The sequence below is a fragment of the Erythrolamprus reginae genome, chromosome 10 (assembly GCF_031021105.1).
Source record: "Erythrolamprus reginae isolate rEryReg1 chromosome 10, rEryReg1.hap1, whole genome shotgun sequence".
NCBI lineage: Eukaryota > Metazoa > Chordata > Lepidosauria > Squamata > Dipsadidae > Erythrolamprus > Erythrolamprus reginae.
The window spans coordinates 33,714,420-33,727,925 of record NC_091959.1 but is presented as its reverse complement, the minus strand read 5'-3'; the positions used below and the strand labels follow the sequence as shown (position 1 = coordinate 33,727,925).

The 13,506-nt window shown below is 42.5% G+C and overlaps 1 protein-coding gene across 2 annotated transcripts; it reads right to left on the bottom strand.

Annotated features, from left to right (window-relative positions):
- Nucleotides 1–3,045: 3,045 nt before the first annotated feature.
- DGCR6 (DiGeorge syndrome critical region gene 6) lies at nucleotides 3,046–13,225 on the bottom strand. 2 transcript variants are annotated; one of them, XM_070762170.1, is made up of 5 exons: nucleotides 13,035–13,225; nucleotides 10,961–11,121; nucleotides 10,136–10,236; nucleotides 7,711–7,851; nucleotides 3,046–3,541 (listed from the first exon to the last, which is right to left on the bottom strand). In XM_070762170.1, exons 1-5 carry the CDS (start codon nucleotides 13,199–13,201, stop codon nucleotides 3,470–3,472), a joined length of 642 nt encoding a protein of 213 aa, XP_070618271.1. In that variant the 5' UTR covers nucleotides 13,202–13,225; the 3' UTR covers nucleotides 3,046–3,469. The 2 variants fall into 2 exon arrangements, with proteins under 2 accessions (XP_070618271.1, XP_070618272.1); XM_070762171.1 differs by having other exon boundaries at nucleotides 3,379–3,541; nucleotides 10,142–10,236.
- Between the last annotated feature and the right edge of the window lie 281 nt (nucleotides 13,226–13,506).

Here is a 13,506-nt window from a genome sequence, read left to right as displayed (position 1 = left end):
ATAAATAAATGCTTTTCTGATTAAAGGGTTTCCTCTGAGTTGGCTTTACCATTTTAGCATGTTTTTATATGCTTCTGTGAGACTTTGGTTTTAGAGCTGAATTTCAAGGAAGGGCATGCATGTTGGCTGGAGAAGACAATAATAATAATAATAATAATAATAATAATAATAATAATAATAATAATAATTATTATTATTATTATTATTATTATTAGATCTGTGTGCCGCCCCTCTCTGAAGACTTCCAATACTTTGGAAGCTGCCTTAACAAATCTTAATGTTGAAGAATGGCATAAATATTCACACAATTAAATAGAGCCATAGTCGCACAGTGGTTGGAATGCAGTACTGCAGGCTACTTCTGCTGACTGCCGGCTGCCTGCAGACTCGAGGTTGACTCAGTCTTCCCACCTTGCGAAGTGGGTCAAATGGGGATCCAGATTGTTGGGGGAAAGAGGCTGATTCTGTAAACTGCTTAGAGAGGGCTGGAAAGCACTGTGAAGCAGCACATAAGTCTTAAGTGCTGGTGCTAAGTGGGAAGGAAGGAAAGAAGGAAGGAAGGAAGGAAGGAAGGAAGGAAGGAAGGAAGGAAGGAAGGAAGGAAGGAAGGGCTGTGATGGTGAAGTGATTAGAATGCAGTATTTCAGGCTAATCCTGCCAATTGTCAGGAGTTCAATTCTCGCCAGGCTCAATGTTGACTCAGCCTTCTGAAATTCTGTGGTGGGTAAAATAAGGACCCCGATTGTTGGGGGCATAGGCTGACTCTGTAAACTGCTTAGAAAGGGGCTGTAAAGTACTGTGAAGTAGTATAGAAGTCTAAGTACAATTGCTCTTCCTTTTTTCCTTTAGAATGCAGTATTGCAGGCTAATTCTACTGGCTGCCAGAGTTCAAATCCCACCAGGCTCAAGGTTGACTCAGCCTTTGGTCCTTCCAAGGTGGGTAAAATGAGGACCCAGATTGTTGGGGGCAAGAGGCTGATTCTGTAAACCGCTTAGAGAGGGCTGTAAAAGCACTATGAAGCGGTATACAAGTCTTAAATGCTAACACTAAATACACTGCTCAAAAAAATAAAGGTAAACACTCAAAGAACACATCCTAGATCGGAATGAATGAAATATTCTCATTGAATACTTTGTTTTGTACAAAGTTGAATGTGCACGTGAAATGAGAAGGAAAATATTATATAAGTGGTGTTATAAACCCGTTCAACTCGGACACTTTCAGCAGAAGGTTAGGGGTAATTGTTGGTATGGCTATCTAGATAAAGGAGTGTTTATGCATATGATTTGGGAATGCCCCATAGTGCAGGAATTTTGGCAAAAAGTGCAAGAGGGCATACAAATCTACTAAATAATAATAATAATAATAATAATAATAATAATAATAATAACAATAATAATAAATAGAATGTTAAATATACAATGGATAATCACAAAGGAAATGGCAGTATTAGTTAAAAGCAATGCGATGGGAGAATTTAGAGAAATAAAACAAACAGCAATAGAAAGCGCTCAGACTGTAATAGTTTTGGGTTAGAAGGATGCAACAAAATGGACAATGCAAAATTGGTACAGGTACGTGGTGGACCATATTCAATTTGAAATGGATAAAAGAATAAATTTGGATAATGAAACTGAATTGAAACAACTGATGGGACGGTGGGACAAAGTAAGAAGATATATGACGAGTAGAATCCAAGACCAAGCTACAAGAAATAAATTGGAATCACTCTATAATATGTAAATAGATAATTTGCTCTTGGCTTACAGTGGGTTAAACACCCCCGATATGGTGGTGGGGTATGTGTGTGTGTTGGGGTGGTGGGCATTCCCCCCCCACTATGCACTGTTTTATGTTGTGTGTATATTAAACTTGTTAAAAAATCAATAAAAATATATTTTTAAAAAATGTGCACAACAGAGGGTGAAATTGATTGTCAATCAGTGTTGCTTCCTAAGTGGACAGTTGGATTTCACAGAAGTTTGATCGACTTGGAGTTATATTGTGTTGTTTAAATGTTCCCTTTATTTTATTTTTTTTGAGCAGTATATATATGAGCAATTTAAAAAAACCTTTCCATATCATAAAAATTATATTCTGGAAACACTCTCTGGAAACACTCTCCCAAAGCTTTCGTCCCCAAGACACAAACCTGGAGACTTGGCAGTGGGCTTGAACTGGGAGCTCCAGTTATACAACAGAGCCCCTTTCTTGGTTGGGCTGAATATTGATTGTTCCCCACCTCATTCCCATTTTTTAAAAGATATGTTTTTATCCTTTTGAATACTGTTAGCTGCCCAGAATCATGTGTTTTTGAAACGGGCAGCCATAGAAATCTACTGAATAAATAAATTGTGTTTATTACCTTTTTAAAAAACAACTTCTATTTCCTATATCCAGGGGAATCCAGAGCAGGATACCATGGTCTTTCCAGACTGAAGGATGCCAATGCATTTCCTGTATTGCACTGGCATCCTTCAGTCTCGAAAGGACCATGGTATCATGCTCTGGACTCCCTATACAGTAATACCTCACTACTTCGTGGTTCATCTTTCGCGGATTCGCTACTTTATGGGTTTTCAAAGGGGGCTTAAATCCATTGAAAATTTTAAATCCCTTAAAAATTCATAAAATTCTTCTACAGTACTGCTGTACTCTATTAAAGAAACTGGTAGGATATCACACAGCTAAGAAACATTATGAAATATTCCCCGGGGCCCAGAGGAAAAGCCTTCTCTGTGGCGGCCCTGGCCCTCTGGAACTAACTCCCCCCAGAGGTTAGAATTGCCCCCACCCTCCTTGCCTTTCGTAAGCTTCTTAAAACCCACCTCTGCTGCCAGGATGGGGGAACTGAGATACCCTTTTCCCCTAGGCCTTTACAATTTTATGCATGGTATGTCTGTATGTATGTTTGGTTTTATAATAAGGGTTTTTAACTGTTTTAATATTGGATTGTTATATGCTGTCTTTATTACTGTTGTTAGCCGCCCCGAGTCTATGGAGAGGGGCAGCATACAAATCCAATAAATAAATAAATAAATAAATTATAGAATGGCCATTTAATGCAAAGGGTGGTTTTAAAAGTCCAAATACTCATTAAATACTTAAAACAAATCTTTCCTCTACTTTATGGAAATTCCTTTTTCACGGGTGGTCTTGGAACGCATCCCCCGCGAACAATGAGGGATCCCTGTATTACAATTTCAAAATATTATTTAAAAAAAGGAAACAAAACACCTGGACCCTCATTCTGAGAAGGACCAAAGATCAGCTTGATCTGAGCTTCTTCGCGGGTGGGGGCAGCAAGAGAGCCCTGGGCCTGCTTGACCCCTGGCCTTGTCCTGCTCCCTTGTGGGCAAGCCTCTTAAATAAAAACAAGACACTGGTCCTCCATTTTTCCACGGGAGCCACGAGGTTCAATACTAGGCGTGGTGGGAGATGGTCCCATGTTCTTTCTCAAGAGAACAGCTATCTGGGCGGCATTTCTTTTTGCTGCAACTTCCGAATGAGCTCCAGCATGTTCATTTGGAGCGCCAATTCCTGGGAGAGAGAAAAACGAAGAGATTTATGTTTAGCTTAGGGATAAATCGTAAACTCCTTAAAACCCACCTCTGTCGTCAAGCGTGGGGGAACTGAGACATCTCCCCCTGCCTATGTAGTTTTTGTGCATGATATGACTGTATGTATGTTTTTTATATTGGGGTTTCTTGCTTTTTAGACTTTTTAAATGTACTATTGTTATTTTAGATTCTAATTATTAGATTTGTCATTATGTATTGTTTTTTATCACTGTTTTTTATCACCGCCCCGAGTCTACGGAGAGGGGGTGGCATACAAATCTAATTAATAATAATAATAATAATAATAATAATAATAATAATAATAATAATAATAATAAAATAAGCCTGTGAAAGTGGTCCCAGTGGTACTTGGCACGCTGGGCGCAGTGCCAAAGGATCTCAGCGGACATTTGAAAACCATCGGAATTGACAAAATCCCCATCTGTCAATTGCAAAAGGCTGCTTTACTGGGATCGGCAAACATAATTCGCTGCTACATCACGCAGTCCTAGGTGCTTGGAAAGCGCCCAACTGGCGATGAAATACGAAATCCAGCATAGTGATCTCGTTTGCTGTGTTGTACTGACATACTACTACTACTACTACTACTACTACTACTACTAATAATAATAATAATAATAATAATAATAATAATTTACCCGGGGGCCCTGGAGGTAGAGTCTGGGTGGGGCTGGGCCGCATCAGGTTTTCCACAAGAAAAGCTCTTACAAAAACATTCCAATGTTATCAAATGTCTTTATTTTTTCATCTTATTTTGTGTTGAAAAATAAAAATAAATTAACAAATTCGTAAGAAAATCAATCAATCAATCAGTAATAAATAAAATGATGATGATGATAATAATAATAATAATAATAATAATAATAATACAGCAGATATAGAAGACTGAAGAAACCTATTAGTATTATACTATGTATAATACTACCACTTTCCCAAACTCCTTGATTTTGTATCCTTTCCCCTTACCTTTTTTCTCTTTCTGTTTATACTTCCCTTCCACCCCCCTTTTGTATTAATAAATAAACTATATTTTAAAAAAAAAAAGACTGAAGAAACCACATTCATCTCCCCACACAACACTGAAAAGTGCCATTCATATCAAATTCGGGCCACACTAACATTAATAATAATAATAATAATAATTATTATTATTATTATTATTATTATTATTATTATTATTATATTTGTATGCCGCCCCTCTCCGTAGACTCGGGGTGGTCTAAACTTTGATATTGAGGTGGGGGCCACAAACTATAATAATAATAATAATACGGGCTTATTTATTATTATTATTATTATTATTATTATTATTATTATTATTCCAATGGTTTTCAAATGTCCACTGAGATCCTTTGGCACTGCGCCCAGCGTGCCAAGTACCACTGGGACCACTTTCACGGGCTTATTTTTATAATAATAATAATAATAATAATAATAATAATAATAGTTTGTGGCCCCCACCTCAATATCAAAGTTTAGACCACCCTGAGTCTACGGAGCCGTGAGTTTGAGACCCCTGGGATAAAAGCAAGCCAAGTCCTTCCACCCACCTGTCAGCAAAACATTTTGCAAGAAAAGTCAATCGCAAAGCCAATCCACTTCCACCTCCTTCCCCCAAACAATGGATTAGATTTACAGTGGTTCTCAACCTTTCTAATTCTGAGACCCCTTAATACAGTTCCTCATGCTGTGGTGACCCCCAACCATAAGTCTAGCGCCAATTCTTCCATCAGAGCTTGAAGCTGCAGGAAGGTCAGAGGGACACCCCCACTGTAAACGCCTGATTGGTCGGATTGTAAAAATACTAATACTAACCATGTTCCCAGCTCTTACCTTGTAGGCTCTTTCATTGTTTCTCTCTGTGAAGAAGAATGTTTTCAAAGCCCTTAGTCTTTGCAGGGGTTTTTTTCCCCATTGGTCTAACTTGCTCCAAATGTTTCTTTGCAGCCCTAACCAGGTGCTAACAATATTCCAAGCTCTTACCAGCTTGCAAGCTCTTTCATTGTTATTCTCTGCTAAGAATGTTTTCCAAGCCCCAAGCCTTTGCAGGTTTTTTTCCATTGCTCTACTTGCTCTGAATGTTTCTTTCCAGGTGTTAATGATGTTCCCAGCTCTTACTGGCTTGCAAGCGCTTTCACTGTTACTCTCTCCAGATAAAGTTTTTTTAAATCCTTAACCAGGGGATAAAATAATGTGCTGGCTAAGGATGCTAGCCAGATGAATACCTGGTAAGCAGATTCTTTTCGCCGTTTTCCGCCCCCAAAACTAAGGTGCATCTTATACTCTGGTGCATTTTATACTTTGAAAAATACGTTGTTTTACTATTTTATCCTTGTAAGCTGTCCTGAGTCCTCAGGGAGTGGGCGGCATATAAATTTAATAGATAGGTAGGTAGGTAGGTAAATATTGCTTTTTTAAAGTACAGTGATCCCTCGATTTTCGCGGGTTCAAACTTCGCGAAACGGCTATACCACGGTTTTTCAAAAAATATTAATTAAAAAAATACTCCGTGGTTTTTTTTCTATACCACGGTTTTTCCCACCCGATGATGTCATACGTCATCACCAAGAGTCACTTCTCTCTCTCTTTCTTTCCTGTCATTCTCTGCTTCAATCATTTTCTCATTTCTCTTTTTTCTCCCTTTTTCTATCATTTTTTTCTCTCTCTCTACCTTCCACTCTCCCCTCTTGCTCTCTCTCTCTCTTTTTCCCTCTCTCTCTCCCTCTCTGTGAGAACGTCTGCCCCCACCTCTCCTCAGCTAAGGGACTGTGAGAGGGGCGAGGCAGGCATTGGCTACCGGCCGAATGAGGAGGATGAGAAGCTGTAGCCGCCAGCGCTGCTGCAAGAGGACCCGTGTCCGAAGAAAGCCGGTGAGAGGGGTGGATCGGGCGGGCGGGTGGTAGCGGCAAGGGGGCCGGAGGCGCTGGGGGGGTGGAGGCAGCCGACATTCAAAGCAATCTTTGCCGGCCTCCGCACTTTCGTCGCTCCCTGCCCTAATTTCAAGCCCGGCTCCTTGCGCTGCCTTGAAAAAGGGTGCGTGGGGGTAGTTTTTGGCTGTCCATAGCCAAAAATGGTGTTTTTACATCCGCACCGCTACTTCGCGGAAAATCGACTTTCGCGGGAGGTCTTGGAACGTAACCCCCGCGAAAATCGAGGGAACACTGTATTGGATTTGTACACCGTTTATTATTGTTATGAGCTGCCTTAAGTCTTTGGAGAGGGGCGGCATATAAATCTAATAACTTATTATTATGAATTATTATTATTATAATAGATAGATGATTGATAGATAGATAGATAGACAGACAGACAGATAGACAGACAGACAGACAGACAGATAGATATTGCTTTTTTAAAATATTGGATTTGTACACCTTTTATTATTGTTGTGAGCTGCCCTGAATCTTTGGAGAAGGGCGGCATATAAATCTAATAAATTATTATTATTATTATTATTAATTATTATTATAATAATAATAGATAGATGATAGATAGATGATAGATAGCTAGATAAAATGTATCAGGAAAGACTTCATGAACTCAATCTGTATAGTCTGGAGGACAGAAGGAAAAGTGGGGACATGATCGAAACATTTAAATATGTTAAAGGGTTAAATAAGTTTCAGAAGGGAAGTGTTTTTAATAGGAAAGTGAACACAAGAACAAGGGGACACAATCTGAAGTTAGTTGGGGGAAAGATCAAAAGCAACGGGAGAAAATATTATTTTACTGAAAGAGTAGTAGATCCTTGGAACAAACTTCCAGCAGACTTGGTTGGTAAATCCACAGTAACTGAATTTAAACATGCCTGGGATAAACATATATCCATTGTAAGATAAAATAGTATAAGGGCAGACTAGATGGACCATGAGGTTTTTTTCTGCCGTCAGTCTTCTATGTTTCTATGATAGATAGATATAGATAGATAGACAGACAGACAGACAGACAGACAGACAGATAGATCGCTTAATCTCAGGAGGAGAGAAAACGTGCCCTTGCATCTCTCCTTGCTGAATCCTCTCGGGTGGGTGTCTTCTCCCCCAGAGCGGGGGATCTGCTCTGCCCACTCCAACGGTTGTCTTACTGGCCTCCAGCTTTGGGCCAGGGAGGCCTCTGGCCTGAACAGACCTGGGGGTTGGTGGTGATGTAGAAGCCGGAGACGCCCGCTTTCTCCAAGGTGCTCTGCTGGTCGACCACTTTCTGATCCAGCTCCAAGACTATTTTCTCGTCCATCATCCGTAGCTCGGTATGAATTCGCTGCTCCATAGCCTGAGCAAAGAAAGAAACCCAAAAGGCCAATGAAGGAACGCCATTAACAACGGCACAACGGGGCATTTGGGATGATCAGTGAAGGGCTGTAAAAATTTTTACTACCACACTGTGGGAGTGGCTTATTTTGTGGGTGTGGCTTGTGGCTCTGTGACCAAGTAGGAGTGGCTTGATGATCATGTGACTGAGGGTAGCTTAAAGGTCATGCGACTGGCTTTTTAGTACAATTGTTGAATGAATGGTAATGGAAGCTTTTAAAGTAGATTTTTATGGATTGTTTTTACACATTAATTGGATTGATTTTATTATTGTCTCTTTATATATGTTGTGAGTCGCCCCGAGTCCTCAGAGAGGGGTAGCATACAAATCCAAACAAACAAACAAATAAATAAATAAACAAACAAGCAAACAAATGTGGCCAACTTGATGTCAGTCACATCAAGGATTTGGGTTAGGGTGCCTGGCTTCTCCTCACCTCAAAGAGATACAATTTCCCCATCTATTGACTATTACTGAACATCCAAAATATACTATTTAATTCTATGTATAAATGCCATAGGTGTACACACACAGGCACACAAAAATATACATTATCTACTATTTAAACTGTATGTGTATGTACATAAACACACAAGCGTGCACAGCTCTTCTAATATTATACATATTCAACCTCATTTACTGCAATGGGAAAAACATACCCAGAGCCCAGAAGGGAAAAAAAGAAAAAAAATAATCTAATTTTTTCTACCAGTTATGCGTACCTGACCGTATCTGTAGGAGCCCATCATTGGGAACAATGCTTCAAGCCATGGGCTAAGGGGGAAGGAAGCTCTCCGTCCCAGCCTCACCCCCACCAAGGTTACTCCATGAAAGACTAGGCAGGCTCACATAGATTAGGCTTAAAAATGACTCTAAACTGTGCAATAGGATTAATATTCCTGTAGGTAATACTGTATATGGCAAATGATTTAGCTTTACGAGATAAGTGGTCAAAGCAATGGAAACTGCAGTTTAATGTTTCCAAATGTAAAATAATGCACTTGGGGAAAAGGAATCCTCAATCGGAGTATTGTATTGACAATTCTGTGTTAGCAAAAACTTCAGGAGAGAAGGATTTAGGAGTAGTGATCTCTGACAGTCTCAAAATGGGTGAGCAATGTGGTCGGGCAGTAGGAAAAGCAAGTAGGATGTTTGGCTGCATAGCTGGAGATATAACAAGCAGGAAGAGGGACATTGTGATCCCGCTGTATAGAGTGCTGGTGAGACCCCATTTGGAATACTGTGTTCAGTTCTGGAGACCTCATCTACAAACAGAGATGGATAAAATTGAACGGGTCCAAAGATGGGCTACAAAAATGGTGGAGTCTTAAGCATAAAACTTATCAGGAAAGACTTCATGAACTCAAATATGTATAATCTGGAGGACAGAAGGGAAAGAGGGGACATGATCGAAACATTTAAATATGTTAAATAAGGTTCAGTAGGGAAGTGTTTTTAATAGGAAAGTGAACACAAGAACAAGGGGGCACAATCTGAGGTTAGTTGGGGGAAATATTAGAAGTAATGTGAGAAAATATTTATTTTACTGAAAGAGTAGTAATGCATGGAACAAACTTCCAGCAGAAGTGGTTGATAAATCCCCAGGAACTGAATTTAAGCATGCCTGGGTTAAACATACATTCATCCTAAAATAAAATACAGGAAATAGTATAAGGGCAGACTAGATGGACCAGGTTTGGCGTTTTGTTTCTGGGTCGTATTCAAAAACCCAGGTTTCATCACCAGTGATGACGTTGTTCAAATAATCAGGTTCAATTTCTATACGTTGCAAAAGTTCACTTGAAATTTTCGATTCCATTTTTTTTCGTGACATGGTTGGCATGCAGAGGTTTCCAATAACTGACGTCCTGCCCCTTCCACAGCTTGGAGAGCACTGAGACCGGTTTTGCGGCAAAGCTTAGCGTCTCCCCCACCTACGCCAAGTGCTTCGGTCCCACTCCAATAGGAGCGGCGCGGGAAATTCAACGGCATTACTTTTGGAATGCACCCTGTATTGTACCCCATTGCTTACTTCTCTCCCTGTGCCCTTAGACACATTGAGGACTACTCGTTGAGTATGGTTTGTCACCCAGTTGTGAATCCATCTGGTGGTGAAGCTGTCTATTCCACATTTCTCTAGCTTATGAAGAAGTAGGTTGTGGTCTACTTTATCGAATGTCAACCACTTGGAGAGGGCTGCAAAGCAGGATATAAGTCTAAAGCCTATTGCAACTGCTGCCTTTACCTCTACCTCTCGTTGCTGAGCGGCCTTCAGAAGGGGCAGGTTGTGCGGCCGGCAGTTCTGCTGGTCTTCCTTGTGTTTGCGGAAGGTCTCCTGCTTGAGGACTGGGGAAAAAGGAAAGAGGGAGACAGAATGAGGACCCCACCCTCCAAGACGCAGCCCATCACCTTCCCAACCAACGTAGCCCCTGTTGGCTCCTCCACTATGCTCAGAGAGGTCAGCGATGGGCCACCATTTCTGGCACATCCACGCACGCACCTCTAGCACACGATTCAGCTTTTGCACATGCTTAGAAGCCGAATCTTGCATGAGAGTTTGCCAATTTTGGGCATTTAAATAGCTGGAAAATGGGGAAAATGGCTACTGCTGCAGCTCAGAGGCTTCTCGGAGCCTCTGTACAAATCGATGGTGAGACCACACTTGGAGTCCTGTGTACAGTTCTGGTCACTGCAACTCAAGGATAGAATGGAACTGGAAAAGGTGCAAAAAAGGGCAACAAGAAGGATCAAGGAAATGGAGCCCCTCCCTTATGAAACCAGGTTGCAACGCCTTGGTCTCTTCGGCCTTGAAAGACGGCGTTTAAGGGGTGACTTGATCGAAGTGTATCAAATGATGCACGGGATAGAAAAGGTGGATAGAGAAAAATGCTTTTCTCTATCACACAATACTAGGACGAGGGGGCCCATGCATGATTTTATACACTTCGATCAAGTCACCCCTTAAACGCCGTCTCTCAAGGCTGAAGAGACCGAGGCGTTGCAATCTGGTTTCGCTAGTGAGTGCAATGGCTTGGTGGGGGTGGCTCCTTCGCCCGAGTGGCTCACTTGCCTCGGTGCTCCGTCTGCAGTTTGAGTCGCTGGTTGTAGAGGTTCCGCTCCGTCAGATGTTGGATGTCCAACAAGCCCTGCACGATCTCAAAGACGGTCCCGTCAATGAGCGCCAAAGCCAGGTCGCTGAGGATTGTGTAGGACAGCCTTTGCTGAGAGGAGCTGGATGAAAAATTGGGGGGGGGAAACCACGGAACTTTTTCTATTGGGAATAGCACGAGAGAAGCTAGAAAAAAGTCAATTATCCTTGGCACTACACATAACTAGAGCCGCGAGGATAACTTTTACACAAGCATGAAAAAATGATGATATATCGAAAGAAGTAGTTGAAAAAATAACGTCAGCGCTGAAATGGATAAATGATAAAAACAACAGAGTTGGAAGGGACCTTGGAGGTCTTCTAGTCCAACTCCCTGCTTGGGCAAGAGACCTACACTATTTCAGACAAATTGTTATCTCAACTCTTCTTAAGAACTTCCAGTGTTGGGGCATTCACAACTTCTGGTGGCAAGCTGTTCCACTGATTCATTGTTAGACCCCAACATCTGCCCAATGAATGTATCTGGTGTAATAGTATGTGTGTGAGTTTTTTATTTTAAATGTTTAGTTTTAAGAAATGTTTTAAAGTTATTATGCTATTAATTGGCCTAGAATGTTTTATTTATTGTATTTTTTACTAAAATGTTGTAAGCCACCCCAAGACACGGAGAGGGCGGCATATAAGTCCAATAAATAATAATAATAATAATAATAATAATTGTTCTGCCAGGAAATTTCTCCTTAATTCCATGTTACTTCTCTCTTAGTTTCCACCCATTGCTTCTTGTTCTACCCTCAGGTGCTCTGGAGAATAGGTTGACTCCTTCTTCTTTGTGGCAACCCCTGCGATATTGGAAGACTGCTATCTTGTCTCCTCTGGTCCTTCTTTTCCTTAAACTAGCCATGCTCAGTTCCTGCAACCGTTCTTCATATGTTTTAGCCTCCAGTCCCCTAATCATAACATAACAACAACAAGAGTTGGAAGGGACCTTGGAGGTCTTCTAGTCCAATCCCCTGCTTAGATAGGAAACCCTACACTACTTCAGACAGATGGTTATCCAGCATCTGCTTTTAAAACTTCCAGTGTTGGAGCATTCAAAACTTCTGGAGGCAAGCTGTTCCACTGATTCATTGTTCTAACTGTCAGGAAATTTCTCCTTAGTTCCAAGTGGCTTCTCTCCTTGTTTAGTTTCCACCCATTGCTTCTTGTTCTACCCTCAGGTGCTTTGGAGAATAGGTTGACTCCTTCTTTGTGGCAACCCCTGAGATACTGGAACACTGCTCTCCTGTCTCCCCTGTACGCCTGTGGCGCCCCTTCGTGGCCACGCACAATTTCACAACCTGCCCAGGTCCAGTAGCAGAATCGCGCTGGAACTCTGCTAGCACTGAGAGCCACGGGGGCAAGCCCACGTCACCATCCCACCTTAGCAGCGCACCTCTGCCCATCACCCTCTTTCAGAGTGGGGAGGGTTGGATTTAGGGTGGGGGGGGGTGAGGGCAGGTGAGACAGGCTGAAAGGGAAGGGGAGAGGGGCAGGATCAGGGGAGGGAGTGAGGGAGGGGAATGGGGGGGAAAGAGGGGGAGGCAAGGGGGTGGATGGGCAAATTGGTATTTTTAAAAAAATCTTCCTTAAATTTGCCCCCCCTTTCAGAGGCATGAATGAAAACCAACCCTGTGGTTGTGAGTTCTATCCTAGCTAGAGGCAGATGTAAAGGTCTGCTTGGGCAGGGGCTTAGATTAGAATTCAGGCGTAGGCCAAGTGGGCTCTTCTATGACTTGTGGACTTCAACTCCCAGAATTCCTCAGCCCACAATCCTAGCTCCGGAATTCTGGGAGTTGAAGTCCACCTTTCATTAATGAGCCAACTTTGCTTACCCCTGGACTAGATCAGTGTTTCCCAATCTTAGCTGGCTGAGGAATTCTGGGAGTTGAAGTCCAAATATCTTCAAGTGGCCAACTGTTAAATCTGGATTTCTGGGGGGGGGGGGGGAGCCCATGAGATGTCTGAAAAACCAAGCCCCTCCCCCGCCCCCCACCTGGGCAGCTCCTTCACCAGCGCCTGCAGCTCCGAGAGCAGCTGGTAGTGCCGAGCCTGCTGCCGGGCCGGACGGTCGCCGCCCAAGCCTCCTCCGCCTCCTCCTCCGGCCGGGATCCCGCCCGCCTCGCCCTCCGCGAAGACGAAGGCCGCCCCCAAGCGCTCCATGGACGGCGGCGGGGCGGGAGGGGTGGGTGGGTGGGTGGGAGACAGAGAGGGGGCGGAGCGAAGCGGCGGCGGCTTCTCGCGCGAGCCTGCAGACGCCCCGCCCCTCGCCCCGCCCCCTCCGAGGAGCCCAGAGGCCGTTGGAAGGGGGCGGGGCTTTCTTCCGCCTTGAGGGCCGCGCCGAGAAGGAGCTCCTTCTCCCCTCTCGGGGGATGCTTTATTTCATTTCATTTTATGTTATTTTATTTAGTTATTTAGTTATTTATTTTTGATTTTATTTTTAGTTATTTAGTTATTTTATTCATTGA